This window comes from Pectinophora gossypiella, unplaced genomic scaffold, assembly GCF_024362695.1.
Source record: "Pectinophora gossypiella unplaced genomic scaffold, ilPecGoss1.1 Pgos_127, whole genome shotgun sequence".
NCBI classification, from domain to species: domain Eukaryota; kingdom Metazoa; phylum Arthropoda; class Insecta; order Lepidoptera; family Gelechiidae; genus Pectinophora; species Pectinophora gossypiella.
Genome location: NW_026063216.1, coordinates 1,618 through 19,087, shown reverse-complemented (window position 1 = coordinate 19,087; position 17,470 = coordinate 1,618). Strand labels below are relative to the sequence as shown.

The 17,470-nt window shown below is 39.6% G+C and overlaps 1 protein-coding gene and 1 long non-coding RNA gene across 2 annotated transcripts; one reads left to right on the top strand and one right to left on the bottom strand.

The window, feature by feature from the left end:
- Positions 1–511: 511 nt before the first annotated feature.
- On the top strand, positions 512–2,148 carry LOC126380843 (uncharacterized). The gene is made up of 3 exons (XR_007568557.1): positions 512–733; positions 805–1,034; positions 1,249–2,148. It is a non-coding gene; the product is annotated as an uncharacterized LOC126380843 (long non-coding RNA).
- A 13,120-nt stretch (positions 2,149–15,268) lies between these two features.
- LOC126380842 (alpha-(1,3)-fucosyltransferase 10-like) lies at positions 15,269–16,701 on the bottom strand. The gene is made up of 2 exons (XM_050030432.1): positions 15,956–16,701; positions 15,269–15,281 (listed from the first exon to the last, which is right to left on the bottom strand). Exons 1-2 carry the CDS (start codon positions 16,699–16,701, stop codon positions 15,269–15,271), a joined length of 759 nt encoding a protein of 252 aa, XP_049886389.1.
- Between the last annotated feature and the right edge of the window lie 769 nt (positions 16,702–17,470).

Sequence of the window (17,470 nt, the reverse complement as noted above, 5' to 3'; positions counted from 1 at the left end):
TTTATTGAATACTCCAATATAATAACACTCGCGAATGTCTTCCGACTAACTTAATGCGATCATTAACCACAAAACACCACTTCGTATTAATTATTTAGATTACTCAATGAAGAAAGCAACTGTCCCGTTCCCGTTTCCCGCCGAAAAGCCTATATAAATATAAATAATAAATAAACATTCAATAAACAAAGTGGTACTATCTATTTTCACTTCGTGCCAAGAAGCCGCTTCATAACTCGAAAATTTATGCGGACTTTTGAGTTAATTCGTATCACAAACCTAAAGATCTATGTAACCAGGCCAAAAATTTCCAAAAAGAAAAAAAGATGAGGCTATAATTATGACATAATAACACATAATTTGCGTAACCTGTGGATTCCATTGCTTACCGATTTGAAAATATGAAAATACGTTTATTGTTTTTAACGAATTTAACGTACCTAGTATAGTATTTGGCTGTATGGGTTATGTTTCCTTTGCCTGTCCTATGTACAAAATAACCAAAAAAAAAACTAAACAAAACAAAATGGTCTTATGGTCTCGTTCTGTGGTCTCGTTGCCGAGAAGTTCTCTTGATAATTTCCTGTGCTACTTTGTTAGAATTTGTAGCTTACAAGTTCACCGTGCGAGAGCGTCGACATTCTACTGTAAAAACTTCCAGAGCCATTGTGTGTTTTGGATAGAGCTGATATGATAAAAAGTTTGTGGATAATGTTCGTTGATAAATTGCAATGTAAGTAACATACAATCAAATGACATTGTTATTATATATGACACTGTTATTATATAGTTATTTATTTATAGGTGTGAATGCTGATCGACTTTGTCATACTAACTCATACTCATACTAAGAGATGTAAGCAACAATAACAAGTTTCCTGAAGAATGTTCCAATCGGACAGTTGGAAACAATTATGTCTGTATAAGTTGTGGAATATCTTTGGGAAAGCAGTCACGAAGATAAAATCACAGGCCATGGGCTTATGGAAAGAAGTGAAGAGTGGTATTATATAGAAAAACAATCTCCGAGATAGGTATTAAAGTATTAAGTATTTTATGTTGTACATGAAAAATATTGTGTTTCAATCATAAATGTTATAAGGCAATCCTTAATTATGATTAAAACATTGTTCTAATTTTAATTTATTGTTGGCAATGTTTCAGTTCCATTCCTACACATTAAATAATATTGATACAATCGGGCATATTGTGCAATATACTATTAAAAACATTCATGTTTGCTTTCAGATGCCTGATGGATGCCCATGTATGCATTGTTTGCAGGATGAGCTCACCTCAAAAGCATTAATATCTAGTGAACATAAAAGCTGTGTTAGGTGTGTTGTTGCAATGTATATAGTTCTATTTATTAACCCCCGACGCAAAATTGTGTATATGTGTCTATCTGTAGCATCGTAGCTCCCAAACGGATGATCCAATTTTAATATGGTTTTTTTTTGTTTGTAAGTTATATTAGTCGAGAGTGTTCTTAGCTATGTTTGGTAGAAATCGGTTCAGGTCTTCAAGGTCATCAGAAATGTTTGTTAAGTGTGATAGGAATGTTACACGCTCAGTTTGCTTGCAAGCATAGGTATGTGGGATAAGTTTTTTTTTGCTTTTTATAGGGTTTTTTTCACCTTTTTTCATAATAATTGAGTACTTTTGTTTTGTCGGGGGTTTTTTTTGTTCATAGATGTTGGTAAACTATGAGTTTATATCACTTTATAATTATTATAATTTATATTATTAAATCATTAAATAGATAAAAACCTGTGTATATTTTAATGTTATTGTTAAGTTTATTCTCTACCTACTTACTAATATGTTACCATATTAAGTCTGTTCAAAAATCATAAATAGGTACTTGTTCTTCTTCTATCATGTAGGTTGTGAAGTGGATGACCAACCTCATCAACCAGGGTTATTGCTGAGCCGCCAATGTCGTTGGATCAGCCAGCAATGTCCTAACTGAATCAGGGATCACAAAGAAATTTTTGTGTTTTGTCCCCACCGGGACTTGAACCTGGGACCTCCGGAACGTTAGCCACTGGACCACATAGGCCGAGAGTATATATGGTTAAGTTGCTGTTTTATTTCAACTATTTAATTAAATGTAGGAATATTTTGTATGAGTATGAATTATATAATAAAACAAATTATTTCTAAAAATATATCTTTCATTATGTTTTTAATAAAATTGTTTCTTTTTAAAATTATTTTGAAAAATAAAAATAGTAATCACGTCGTTTAGCACCACTTCAACTGATAGGATCTCACAATCAATGTTTTTTGTGGTATCAAAATTGTTAGTTACATTTAATTTTTGACCTCTTGGGACCAGATTTTCACATCAAACATCCTTTGGTGGTCTTTATTGGTCTAAATGCAAGACAAATATAATTACAGAATCTATAGGTACCAATGAGGGACTTTCCAGGCTAGGTTCTCAAAAAAAAAATACAGATGGCGCTGTCCAGATTTAACATGACCTACCTAGTTACTAAATATGCAAGAGTAACGTGTGTTATTGGTGCTGATTCCAGTACACACTGTCTAAGTTTATTTGAAGTTATACCTGTCATTTTATTATCAGGTGACGGGTAAACGACAGGCTTAAAATTTATGGAATAGGTTCACAATAATTTTAGTCAGAAATTAAAAAAACCCAGCAAAAGTTGACAGCACACATGTCACCGGCGATAGAAATATGTTATGCGAAATAAAAGTTGCTCCAGGTTTTATAGTTTTGCCAGGCCGTAGGGTGTCTCCCTGATGCGAAGCATGTCACCGGCGATAGAATTTGACCAAGATTTAAATAGGTCTCGTGAAAAAAGAATAGTTTCAGATGCGATAGTTTTGCCGGGGCGTAGTGTGTCTCCGTGACGAGGAGCAGTTTTCGAAGACCGGGAAGTAATTCCGTACTCTACATGACGTTCCGATCACACCTCCCATACATCATTTTTAGCCCCGAGGCTTTTTCTGTATAAGGGAAATTTTGTATGGCGGCCATCTTGTTTTTCCGCCATTTTGATTTTTGTCACCAGCGATTGAATTTGACCAAGATTTAAATAGGTATCGTGAAAACTAAAAAGTTCCACGTGCGATAGTTTCACCAGGCCGTAGGGTGTCTCCCTGATGCGGAGCAGTTTTTCAAGATCGAACAGTTTTTCCATACTCAACATGACGTTTCGATCACATTTCTCATACATCATTTTTACCCCTGAGGCATTTTCGGGAAAAACGAAAATTTTGTATGGCGGCCATCTTGTTTTTCCGCCATTTTGTTTTTTTTACCAGTAATAGATTTTGACCAAGATTGAAATAAGTATTGTGAAAGAAAAATTGGTTCAGGTGCGATAGTTTTCCCAGGCCATAGGGTGCCGCCCTGATGCGGAGCAGTTTTTGAAGATCGGGAAGTATTTCCATACTCAACATGACGTTTTGATCACATCCCTATACATAATTTTTACCCCCGAGGCATTTTCAGGAAAAACGAAAAATTTGTATGGCGGCCATCTTGATTTTCCGCCATTTTGTTTTTTTTTCATTGGCAATTAAATTTGACCAAGATTTAAATAGGTATCGTGAAAACTAAAAAGTTCCACGTGCGATAGTTTCGCCAGGCCGTAGGGTGTCTCCCTGATGCGGAGCAGTTTTTGAAGATCAAGAAGTATTTCCATACTCACCAAGACGTTCCAATTACACCCCTATGCACAGTTTTTAACCCCGAGACATTTTCAGGAAAATTGAAAAATTTGTATGGCGGCCATCTTGTTTTTCCGCCATTTTGATTTTTGTCACCAGCGATTGAATTTGACCAAGATTTAAATAGGTATCGTGAAAACTAAAAAGTTCCACGTGCGATAGTTTCTCCAGGCCGTAGGGTGTCTCCCTGATGCGGAGCAGTTTTTCAAGATCGAGAAGTATTTCCATACTCTACAAGACGTTCCAATTACAACCCTATACACAGTTATTTAACCCGAGGCATTTTCTGGAAAAAGAAAATTTTGTATGGCGGCCATCTTGTTTTTCCGCCATTTTGTTTTTTTTACCAGTAATAGATTTTGACCAAGATTGAAATAAGTATTGTGAAAGAAAAATTGGTTCAGGTGCGATAGTTTTCCCAGGCCATAGGGTGCCGCCCTGATGCGGAGCAGTTTTTGAAGATCGGGAAGTATTTCCATACTCAACATGACGTTTTGATCACATCCCTATACATAATTTTTACCCCCGAGGCATTTTCAGGAAAAACGAAAAATTTGTATGGCGGCCATCTTGATTTTCCGCCATTTTGTTTTTTTTTCATTGGCAATTAAATTTGACCAAGATTTAAATAGGTATCGTGAAAACTAAAAAGTTCCACGTGCGATAGTTTCGCCAGGCCGTAGGGTGTCTCCCTGATGCGGAGCAGTTTTTGAAGATCAAGAAGTATTTCCATACTCACCAAGACGTTCCAATTACACCCCTATGCACAGTTTTTAACCCCGAGACATTTTCAGGAAAATTGAAAATTTTGTATGGCGGCCATCTTGTTTTTCCGCCATTTTGTTTTTTTTACCAGTAATAGATTTTGACCAAGATTGAAATAAGTATTGTGAAAGAAAAATTGGTTCAGGTGCGATAGTTTTCCCAGGCCATAGGGTGCCGCCCTGATGCGGAGCAGTTTTTGAAGATCGGGAAGTATTTCCATACTCAACATGACGTTTTGATCACATCCCTATACATAATTTTTACCCCCGAGGCATTTTCAGGAAAAACGAAAAATTTGTATGGCGGCCATCTTGATTTTCCGCCATTTTGTTTTTTTTTCATTGGCAATTAAATTTGACCAAGATTTAAATAGGTATCGTGAAAACTAAAAAGTTCCACGTGCGATAGTTTCGCCAGGCCGTAGGGTGTCTCCCTGATGCGGAGCAGTTTTTGAAGATCAAGAAGTATTTCCATACTCACCAAGACGTTCCAATTACACCCCTATGCACAGTTTTTAACCCCGAGACATTTTCAGGAAAATTGAAAAATTTGTATGGCGGCCATCTTGTTTTTCCGCCATTTTGATTTTTGTCACCAGCGATTGAATTTGACCAAGATTTAAATAGGTATCGTGAAAACTAAAAAGTTCCACGTGCGATAGTTTCACCAGGCCGTAGGGTGTCTCCCTGATGCGGAGCAGTTTTTCAAGATCGAGAAGTATTTCCATACTCTACAAGACGTTCCAATTACAACCCTATACACAGTTATTTAACCCGAGGCATTTTCTGGAAAAAGAAAATTTTGTATGGCGGCCATCTTGTTTTTCCGCCATTTTGTTTTTTTTACCAGTAATAGATTTTGACCAAGATTGAAATAAGTATTGTGAAAGAAAAATTGGTTCAGGTGCGATAGTTTTCCCAGGCCATAGGGTGCCGCCCTGATGCGGAGCAGTTTTTGAAGATCGGGAAGTATTTCCATACTCAACATGACGTTTTGATCACATCCCTATACATAATTTTTACCCCCGAGGCATTTTCAGGAAAAACGAAAAATTTGTATGGCGGCCATCTTGATTTTCCGCCATTTTGTTTTTTTTTCATTGGCAATTAAATTTGACCAAGATTTAAATAGGTATCGTGAAAACTAAAAAGTTCCACGTGCGATAGTTTCGCCAGGCCGTAGGGTGTCTCCCTGATGCGGAGCAGTTTTTGAAGATCAAGAAGTATTTCCATACTCACCAAGACGTTCCAATTACACCCCTATGCACAGTTTTTAACCCCGAGACATTTTCAGGAAAATTGAAAAATTTGTATGGCGGCCATCTTGTTTTTCCGCCATTTTGATTTTTTATCACCAGCGATTGAATTTGACCAAGAATTAAGTAGGTTTAGTGGAAAAAAAAATGTTCTATGTTTGATAGTTTAGCCAGGCCATAGGGTGTCTTCCTGATGCGGAGCAGTTTTTCAAGATCGAGCAGTATTCCCATACTCAGCTTGACGTTTCGATCACATCTCCCATACATCATTTTTACCTCCGAGACATTTTCTGGGAAAACAAATTTTTGTATGGCGGCCATCTTGTTTTTCCGCCATTTTGATTTTTTTTCACCCACGATAGAATTTGACCAAGATTTAAATAGGTTTTGCGAAAAAATAATTGATCTAGGTATAATAGTTGCGCCAGACTGTAGGGTGTCTCCCTGATGCGGAGCAGTTTTCCATGATCTGGAAGTTTTCCCATACTCACCGGGAGGTCCCGATCACACCCCCCATACATCATTTTCACCCCCCGACGCTCCTTCTGGGAGAACAACCCTGTCAGTGAGTCAGTGAGTCAGTCAGTCAGTCAGTCAGTCAGTCAGTGGGTGTCTCCCTGATGCGAAGCATGTCACCGGCGATAGAATTTGACCAAGATTTAAATAGGTCTCGTGAAAAAAGAATAGTTTCAGATGCGATAGTTTTGCCGGGGCGTAGTGTGTCTCCGTGACGAGGAGCAGTTTTCGAAGACCGGGAAGTAATTCCGTACTCTACATGACGTTCCGATCACACCTCCCATACATCATTTTTAGCCCCGAGGCTTTTTCTGTATAAGGGAAATTTTGTATGGCGGCCATCTTGTTTTTCCGCCATTTTGATTTTTGTCACCAGCGATTGAATTTGACCAAGATTTAAATAGGTATCGTGAAAACTAAAAAGTTCCACGTGCGATAGTTTCGCCAGGCCGTAGGGTGTCTCCCTGATGCGGAGCAGTTTTTGAAGATCAAGAAGTATTTCCATACTCACCAAGACGTTCCAATTACACCCCTATGCACAGTTTTTAACCCCGAGACATTTTCAGGAAAATTGAAAAATTTGTATGGCGGCCATCTTGTTTTTCCGCCATTTTGATTTTTTATCACCAGCGATTGAATTTGACCAAGAATTAAGTAGGTTTAGTGGAAAAAAAAATGTTCTATGTTTGATAGTTTAGCCAGGCCATAGGGTGTCTTCCTGATGCGGAGCAGTTTTTCAAGATCGAGCAGTATTCCCATACTCAGCTTGACGTTTCGATCACATCTCCCATACATCATTTTTACCTCCGAGACATTTTCTGGGAAAACAAATTTTTGTATGGCGGCCATCTTGTTTTTCCGCCATTTTGATTTTTTTTCACCCACGATAGAATTTGACCAAGATTTAAATAGGTTTTGCGAAAAAATAATTGATCTAGGTATAATAGTTGCGCCAGACTGTAGGGTGTCTCCCTGATGCGGAGCAGTTTTCCATGATCTGGAAGTTTTCCCATACTCACCGGGAGGTCCCGATCACACCCCCCATACATCATTTTCACCCCCCGACGCTCCTTCTGGGAGAACAACCCTGTCAGTGAGTCAGTGAGTCAGTCAGTCAGTCAGTCAGTCAGTCAGTGGGTTTGCAGCTATATATATTATAACTAGATTTCGCGTGGTTCGCTCGCAGCAAGCTGCTCGCGTGTCCTGTATTAGTTCGATGTTATGTATGGCGGCCATCTTGTTTTTCCGCCATTGTTTTACCGCGATAGAATTTGACCAATACTTAAATAGGTCTCGTGAAACCAAAAAAGTTCTAGGTGCTATAGTTTTGCCAGGCCGTAGGGGGACTCCCTGATGCGGAGCAGTTTTCCAAGATGACGTTGCGATCAAAACCCTCAGACATCATTTTACTCCTGAAGCATTTTCGGATAAAACAAATATTTGTATGGCGGCCATCTTGTTTTTCCGCTATTTTGTTTTTTTTTACCGGCGATTGGATTTGACCAAGATTTAAATAGGTTTCGTGAAAAATTTATTGCTCCAGGTTTTATAGTTTTGCCAGGCCGTAGGGTGTCTTCCTGATGCGGAGCAGTTTTTGAAGGTCGGGAAGTATTTCCATACTCAACATGACATTTTGACCACATCCCTCATACATCATATTTACCCCCGAGGCATTTTCGAAAAATCCGAAAATTTTGTATGGCGGCCATCTTAATTTTCCGCCATTTGGTTTTTTTTTACCTGCGATAAAATTTGACCAAGATTTAAATAGGTTTCCTGAAATCAAAAATGTTCCAGGTGCGATAGTTTTGCCAGGCCGTAGGGTGTCTCCCTGATGCGGAGCAGTTTTTCAAGATCGAGCAGTATTGAAATACTCAACATGATGATCCGATCACATTCCTATACATTATTTTTACCCCCGAGGCATTTTCAGGAAAAACGAAAAATTTGTATGGCGGCCATCTTGAATTTTCGCCATTTTGATTTTTTTTCAACGGCAATTAAATTTGACCAAGATTTTAATAGGATTGGTGGAAAAAATAATGTTCTAGGTGCGACAGTTTGGCCAGGCCGTAGGGTGTCTCCCTGATGCGGAGCAGTTTTCAAAGATGAGGTTCCGAACAAATCCCCCACACATAAATTTTACCCCCGAGGCATTTTCGGGAAAAACGAAAATTTTGTATGGCGGCCATCTTGTTTTTCGGCCATTTTGTTTTTTTTTCATCGGCGATAAAATTTGACCAAGACTTTAATAGGCTTCGTGAAAACAAAAAAGTTCCAGGTGTGATACTTTTGCCAGGCCGTAGGGTGTCTTCCTGATGCGGAGCAGTTTCTGAAGATAGAGAAGTATTTCCATACTCGACAAGACACTCCGATCACATTCCTATACATCATTTTTACCCCCGATGCATTTTCAGGAAAAACGAAAAATTTGTATGGCGGCCATCTTGAATTTCCGCCATTTTGATTTTTTTTCAATGGTGATTGAATTTGACCAAGATTTAAATAGATTTCGTGAAAACAAAAAAGTTCCAGGTGCGATAGTTTTGCCAGGCCGTAGGGTGTCTCCCTGATGCGGAGCAGTTTTTCAAGATCGAGAAAAATTTCCATAGTCAACGGGATGTTCCGATAACAATCCCATACACAGTTTTTACCAACGAGACATTTTCTGGAAAAACAAAATTTTGTATGGCGGCCATCTTGTTTTTCCGCCATTTTGATTTTTTTTCACCGGTGATTGAATTTGACCAGGAATTAAATAGGTTTCGTGAAAAAAAATTTGATCCAGCTATAATAGTTGCGCCAGACTCTCGGTTGTCTCCCTGATGCGGAGCAGTTTTCCAGGATCTGGAAGTTTTCCCATACTCACCGGGAGGTCCCGATCACACCCCCCATACATCATTTTCACCCCCCGACGCTCCTTCTGGGAGAACAACCCTGTCAGTGAGTCAGTGAGTCAGTCAGTCAGTCAGTCAGTCAGTCAGTGGGTTTGCAGCTATATATATTATAACTAGATTTCGCGTGGTTCGCTCGCAGCAAGCTGCTCGCGTGTCCTGTATTAGTTCGATGTTATGTATGGCGGCCATCTTGTTTTTCCGCCATTGTTTTACCGCGATAGAATTTGACCAATACTTAAATAGGTCTCGTGAAACCAAAAAAGTTCTAGGTGCTATAGTTTTGCCAGGCCGTAGGGGGACTCCCTGATGCGGAGCAGTTTTCCAAGATGACGTTGCGATCAAAACCCTCAGACATCATTTTACTCCTGAAGCATTTTCGGATAAAACAAATATTTGTATGGCGGCCATCTTGTTTTTCCGCTATTTTGTTTTTTTTTACCGGCGATTGGATTTGACCAAGATTTAAATAGGTTTCGTGAAAAATTTATTGCTCCAGGTTTTATAGTTTTGCCAGGCCGTAGGGTGTCTTCCTGATGCGGAGCAGTTTTTGAAGGTCGGGAAGTATTTCCATACTCAACATGACATTTTGACCACATCCCTCATACATCATATTTACCCCCGAGGCATTTTCGAAAAATCCGAAAATTTTGTATGGCGGCCATCTTAATTTTCCGCCATTTGGTTTTTTTTTACCTGCGATAAAATTTGACCAAGATTTAAATAGGTTTCCTGAAATCAAAAATGTTCCAGGTGCGATAGTTTTGCCAGGCCGTAGGGTGTCTCCCTGATGCGGAGCAGTTTTTCAAGATCGAGCAGTATTGAAATACTCAACATGATGATCCGATCACATTCCTATACATTATTTTTACCCCCGAGGCATTTTCAGGAAAAACGAAAAATTTGTATGGCGGCCATCTTGAATTTTCGCCATTTTGATTTTTTTTCAACGGCAATTAAATTTGACCAAGATTTTAATAGGATTGGTGGAAAAAATAATGTTCTAGGTGCGACAGTTTGGCCAGGCCGTAGGGTGTCTCCCTGATGCGGAGCAGTTTTCAAAGATGAGGTTCCGAACAAATCCCCCACACATAAATTTTACCCCCGAGGCATTTTCGGGAAAAACGAAAATTTTGTATGGCGGCCATCTTGTTTTTCGGCCATTTTGTTTTTTTTTCATCGGCGATAAAATTTGACCAAGACTTTAATAGGCTTCGTGAAAACAAAAAAGTTCCAGGTGTGATACTTTTGCCAGGCCGTAGGGTGTCTTCCTGATGCGGAGCAGTTTCTGAAGATAGAGAAGTATTTCCATACTCGACAAGACACTCCGATCACATTCCTATACATCATTTTTACCCCCGATGCATTTTCAGGAAAAACGAAAAATTTGTATGGCGGCCATCTTGAATTTCCGCCATTTTGATTTTTTTTCAACGGTGATTGAATTTGACCAAGATTTAAATAGATTTCGTGAAAACAAAAAAGTTCCAGGTGCGATAGTTTTGCCAGGCCGTAGGGTGTCTCCCTGATGCGGAGCAGTTTTTCAAGATCGAGAAAAATTTCCATAGTCAACGGGATGTTCCGATAACAATCCCATACACAGTTTTTACCAACGAGACATTTTCTGGAAAAACAAAATTTTGTATGGCGGCCATCTTGTTTTTCCGCCATTTTGATTTTTTTTCACCGGTGATTGAATTTGACCAGGAATTAAATAGGTTTCGTGAAAAAAAATTTGATCCAGCTATAATAGTTGCGCCAGACTCTCGGTTGTCTCCCTGATGCGGAGCAGTTTTCCAGGATCTGGAAGTTTTCCCATACTCACCGGGAGGTCCAGATCACACCCCCCATACACCATTTTCACCCCCCGACGCTCCTTCTGGGAGAACAACCCTGTCAGTCAGTCAGTGAGTCAGTACATGGGTTTGTAGCTTTATATATTACTAGATTTCGCGTGGTTCGCTCGCAGCAAGCTGCTCGCGTGTCCTGTATTAGTTCGAAGCTATGTATGGCGGCCATCTTGTTTTTCCGCCATTGTTTTACCGCGATAGAATTTGACCAAGACTTGAATAGGTCTCGTGAAATCTTAAAAGTTCTAGGTGCTATAGTTTTGCCAGGCCGTAGGGTGTCTCCCTGATGCGAAGCAGTTTTCCAAGATGACGTTCCGATCACTCCCCTATACATCATTTTTACACCCGAGACATTTTCTGGAAAAACAAAATTTTGTATGGCGGCCATCTTGTTTTTCCGCCATTTCGGTTTTTTTTCACCGGCGATTGAATTTGACCAAGATTTAAATATGTTATGCGAAAACAAAATTGCTCCAGGTTTTATAGTTTCGCCAGGCCGTAGGGTGTCTCCCTGATGCGGAGCAGTTTCTGAAGATGGAGAAGTATTTCCAAACTCACCAAGACGTTCCGATTACAACCCCATACACAGTTTTTACCAACGAAACATTTTCTGGAAAAACAAACTTTTGTATGGCGGCCATCTTGTTTTTCCGCCATTTTGATTTTTTTTTCACCCACGATAAAATTTGACCAAGATTTAAATAGGTCTCATGAAAACCAAAATGTTCCAGGTGTAATATGTTTGCCAGGCCGTAGGGTGCCCCCTGATGCGGAGTAGTTTTCAAAGATGACGTTCCGATCACACCCCTATACATTAATTTCACCTCTGAGACATTTTCTGGAAACAAAACAAAATTTTGTATGGCGGCCATCTTGTTTTTCGGCCAATTTGCTTTTTCTTTACCGGCGATAAAATTTGACCAAGATTTAAATATGTTGTGCGGAAAAAGAATTGCTCCAGGTTTTATAGTTTTGCCAGGCCTTAGGGTGTCTCCCTGATGCGGAGCAGTTTTAGAAGATCTAGCAGTATTTAAATACTCAACATGACGATCCGACCAAATCCCCCACACAAAATTCACCCCCGAGGCATTTTCGGGAAAAACGAAAATTTTGTATGGCGGCCATCTTGTTTTTCCGCCATTTTGATTTTTTTTCAACGGCGATAAAATTTGACCAAGATTTAAATACATAGTGCAAAAAAAAAATTGATCCAGATGTGATAGTTTCGCCAGGCCGTAGGATGTCGCCCTGATGCGGAGCAGTTTTCCAAGATCGAGAAGTATTTCCATAATCAACAAGACGTTCCGATTACACCCCCATACATTGTATTTACTTCTAAGACATTTTTCTGAAAAAACAAAATTTTGTATGGCGGCCATCTTGATTTTCCGCCATTTTGGTTTTTTTTCGCCGGCGATTGGATTTGACCAAGATTTAAATAAATCTCGTGGAAAAATAATCGTTCCAGGTGTGATACTTTTGCCAGGCCGTAGGGTGTCTCCCTGATGCGGAGCAGTTTTCCAAGATCTAGAAGTTTTTTCATACTCTCTGGGAGGTCCAGATCACACCCCCATACACAATATTTACCCCCGAGACATTTTCTGGAAAAACAAAATTTTGTATGGCGGCCATCTTGTTTTTCCGCCATTTTGATTTTTTTTTACTCACAATAGAATTTGACCAAGATTTAAGTAGGTTTTGTGAAAAAATAATCGTTCCAGGTGCAATAGTTTTGCCAGGCCGTAGGGTGTCTCCCTGATGCGGAGCAGTTTTCCAAGATCTGGAAGTTTTCCCATACTCACCGGAAAATTTTGATCACATCCCCCATACACCATTTTTACCCCCCGACACTCCTTCTGGGAGAACAACCCTGTCAGTGAGTCAGTCAGTCAGTCAATAGGTACATGGGTTTGTAGCTATATATAATATAATAACTAGATTTCGCGTGGTTCGCTCGCAGCAAGCTGCTCGCGTGTCCTGTATTAGTTCGAAGCTATGTATGGCGGCCATCTTGTTTTTCCGCCATTGTTTTACCGCGATAGAATTTGACCAAGACTTGAATAGGTCTCGTGAAATCTTAAAAGTTCTAGGTGCTATAGTTTTGCCAGGCCGTAGGGTGTCTCCCTGATGCGAAGCAGTTTTCCAAGATGACGTTCCGATCACTCCCCTATACATCATTTTTACACCCGAGACATTTTCTGGAAAAACAAAATTTTGTATGGCGGCCATCTTGTTTTTCCGCCATTTCGGTTTTTTTTCACCGGCGATTGAATTTGACCAAGATTTAAATATGTTATGCGAAAACAAAATTGCTCCAGGTTTTATAGTTTCGCCAGGCCGTAGGGTGTCTCCCTGATGCGGAGCAGTTTCTGAAGATGGAGAAGTATTTCCAAACTCACCAAGACGTTCCGATTACAACCCCATACACAGTTTTTACCAACGAAACATTTTCTGGAAAAACAAACTTTTGTATGGCGGCCATCTTGTTTTTCCGCCATTTTGATTTTTTTTTCACCCACGATAAAATTTGACCAAGATTTAAATAGGTCTCATGAAAACCAAAATGTTCCAGGTGTAATATGTTTGCCAGGCCGTAGGGTGCCCCCTGATGCGGAGTAGTTTTCAAAGATGACGTTCCGATCACACCCCTATACATTAATTTCACCTCTGAGACATTTTCTGGAAACAAAACAAAATTTTGTATGGCGGCCATCTTGTTTTTCGGCCAATTTGCTTTTTCTTTACCGGCGATAAAATTTGACCAAGATTTAAATATGTTGTGCGGAAAAAGAATTGCTCCAGGTTTTATAGTTTTGCCAGGCCTTAGGGTGTCTCCCTGATGCGGAGCAGTTTTAGAAGATCTAGCAGTATTTAAATACTCAACATGACGATCCGACCAAATCCCCCACACAAAATTCACCCCCGAGGCATTTTCGGGAAAAACGAAAATTTTGTATGGCGGCCATCTTGTTTTTCCGCCATTTTGATTTTTTTTCAACGGCGATAAAATTTGACCAAGATTTAAATACATAGTGCAAAAAAAAAATTGATCCAGATGTGATAGTTTCGCCAGGCCGTAGGATGTCGCCCTGATGCGGAGCAGTTTTCCAAGATCGAGAAGTATTTCCATAATCAACAAGACGTTCCGATTACACCCCCATACATTGTATTTACTTCTAAGACATTTTTCTGAAAAAACAAAATTTTGTATGGCGGCCATCTTGATTTTCCGCCATTTTGGTTTTTTTTCGCCGGCGATTGGATTTGACCAAGATTTAAATAAATCTCGTGGAAAAATAATCGTTCCAGGTGTGATACTTTTGCCAGGCCGTAGGGTGTCTCCCTGATGCGGAGCAGTTTTCCAAGATCTAGAAGTTTTTTCATACTCTCTGGGAGGTCCAGATCACACCCCCATACACAATATTTACCCCCGAGACATTTTCTGGAAAAACAAAATTTTGTATGGCGGCCATCTTGTTTTTCCGCCATTTTGATTTTTTTTTACTCACAATAGAATTTGACCAAGATTTAAGTAGGTTTTGTGAAAAAATAATCGTTCCAGGTGCAATAGTTTTGCCAGGCCGTAGGGTGTCTCCCTGATGCGGAGCAGTTTTCCAAGATCTGGAAGTTTTCCCATACTCACCGGAAAATTTTGATCACATCCCCCATACACCATTTTTACCCCCCGACACTCCTTCTGGGAGAACAACCCTGTCAGTGAGTCAGTCAGTCAGTCAATAGGTACATGGGTTTGTAGCTATATATAATATAATAATTGAAGGAGTATCCATTACAGAAGCCTTAATGTGAGTAAAAAGTTTATTAAAAATGAACTCTTGTTATGACAGGTGGGTAGCGGCTACTGTGGGTAATTTGGCTGCTAATGTTATATATATATATAGATATTTATATGTTTTAAAAATAAAAACGTTTATCGAAATAAGTTTTTATAGTATTCGTCGAGGCCTTGTCTCTCTAACTAGGCGAACCTGTATCTTGGAAAACGAGTTTTTCCCAAACTTTGTACTTATTAACTAAATAAAAAGCTTTTTTGACGTGACTTATTGTAGATTTGCCGCAGATGGCATGAACTATTTGGCCGGATTTAAATAAAAAGCGGCAACAACGAAAAAGTATAAAATTAATAAAATTGCGTGTATTGTATTAAAGCGTGTGCGTGTGCGCAGTACATCATCATGAGTTTACTCACACCTATCTCTCACCGGGGTAAGCAGAGACCATGGAATTACATTTGTTTCGATCCTGACACACTTCTCTTGGTCTCAGGTAATTAGCCTATAGACGAAAGATTAGTCCATAACGATAGTGAACGAGTGCTCTCTACACCGGTTCCCAGGTGGCTTAGCCGAGCTGCATTGTGTGACGGATGCGGCAGAGACTTGGTTGAGGGAGCTTAAGCTAGATCAGATATACTATGATCCACAGAAGACACGCACGCAATTGACAGTTGCAAAGTATATTAGACATAGTATTAGTATATTACCTACTGTAACTCAGATGCGTAATACCGACCGTCTCTTGCGACGAGGCAGTGGTGACTTGTCGTTCACTCGATAGACAGGACGCCACAAAACCGGCAGGCTATTAGATGTGATCGAGCCTGAAGTGTATAACGCCATACCTAATGATATCAGGGGTGCCCAGGTGGGATCTAATGAAACAATGTTACCTAATATTATTATTGTATTGGAATCGCATAGGACCATGACCAAGTCGTATTAGAAGCTCTTCTTTTGCTATTCGGATCTTTAATTTCCCGATATAGTTGGTTTACACTTTCTTCCACATCTTTTATAATCTTTTCCCAAACATTGTTTTTCTCATCTTTTACCAATGGTGATGGCGGCAGACATTCATAATGCTTTTTAGTCACAATATTCGCACGTGCATGTTCTGTATCATGAAGTCTTTCACAAATAAAGCATAGAAACCGTCTTTTAATAGTATACAGAGTTTTGTCATATTCTCTGGCACTTATTTCATCACTCAGTTTGCGGTTCGAGATTATCCCTAAAGTTTTATGCTCGAGGTATTCTTCGTACGCTGAGTTGTTCTGCAAAAGGTAGCGCAAGTATTGGCTGAGCAGTTTCGGGGTAGGGAAGTCCTCCAGCAGTATGGCTGACTTGTTATTCGGCAGCCAGTCCCTGATCAGCGGCGAGCCGTAGTAGATAGGCACGACGCCCAATTCTATCGCGCGCCAAAACTTCTCCGTCACATAATCAATACACGCAGCATTCTCTATAGCTATCATAAACTTATACTTCGCAAGAACGTTCATCAGCTCATCATCAACTAACGGGTTTTTTGATAACGTGGGCAGATCTATATCCTTGTTGTGCAAACAAAGACCATAGGAATCTACTTTGATGTACTTCATTAATGTTGTCACGTACTCATCACGGCCAGTGAAGGTGTAGCAGTTAGACTGAAAGAATACGATGGGAGAAATCTCATTCAGAATAGAGTTTTTTATTGAAGTGTTTACGAAGTATCTTGTAGTCGTGACTGCATCAAGACTCTCCAAATGGTACAACGGGATCGGAACATCACTGTTCTTGTTAAAAGTAGAGGAGAAATTGAACAAGTTCAACGCTTTCTCGTGCATAAATATCGGCGTGTTTCTCGGTGATTCCTCGTGAAATAATGCCCAAATAGTTTTATTTTCTCGTGGAAGTGGCAATCGATCGATATCCATGCCGACGAAAATATAAGCTCCAGGGGATTCTGGTGCAAACTCGGGGCCATACACATTGCATGTGAAGCTTCGTGAACCGTGGTTACAAGTCAATTGCTCTTTTGTTGGAGTTAGTTCAGGACGAGTATACCAGACAATAGATTTTGGACTCGTTTTGTTCGTACGTTCTTCAACAGTTTGGACTATTTTGACTTTTCTGGGCAGTAAATTCGCTATCGTAATTATGATTACCACTACAGTAGCAAACATCCAAAGAAAAATATTCTGCAGGAACCGACCTTCTTTAACTTTTTTAGCAACTTTTGATCGAATTTCAACTGGCGATTGTACTTTTTTGTTAGACATTTGCAATTAAAGCCTGCAAAATATAGGTATTATGACGGGGCGTTCAATAAATTAATACGCTGTTTTCTTATCTTTTAGCCAATGCGACACTCAGAAGCGAACAATTCAAGGTAACCTAGCAAATAACCGTAGAAATTCTAGGTCGATGCAAATAACCTCAAAATGTGTTGTAATGTCATGAATGTCATGCAAATGACTTTTATGAAATATTTTTTTATGCCCTGAACTAAAGCCTAAAATATACTGAAAAGTTGTAAGGCGAGGATTATACAACAGTCATTTCTCACATTATTTTGTACAGTATCTACAGGATTGGGCGTGTCTATAAACACAAAAAAAAAACCTGTTTTTGTATACATGACTTCTTGTAGGTTTGGCTCAGATGGCTTTAATTACTTGGCCGGACAAATGGGGAGCGCCGAGG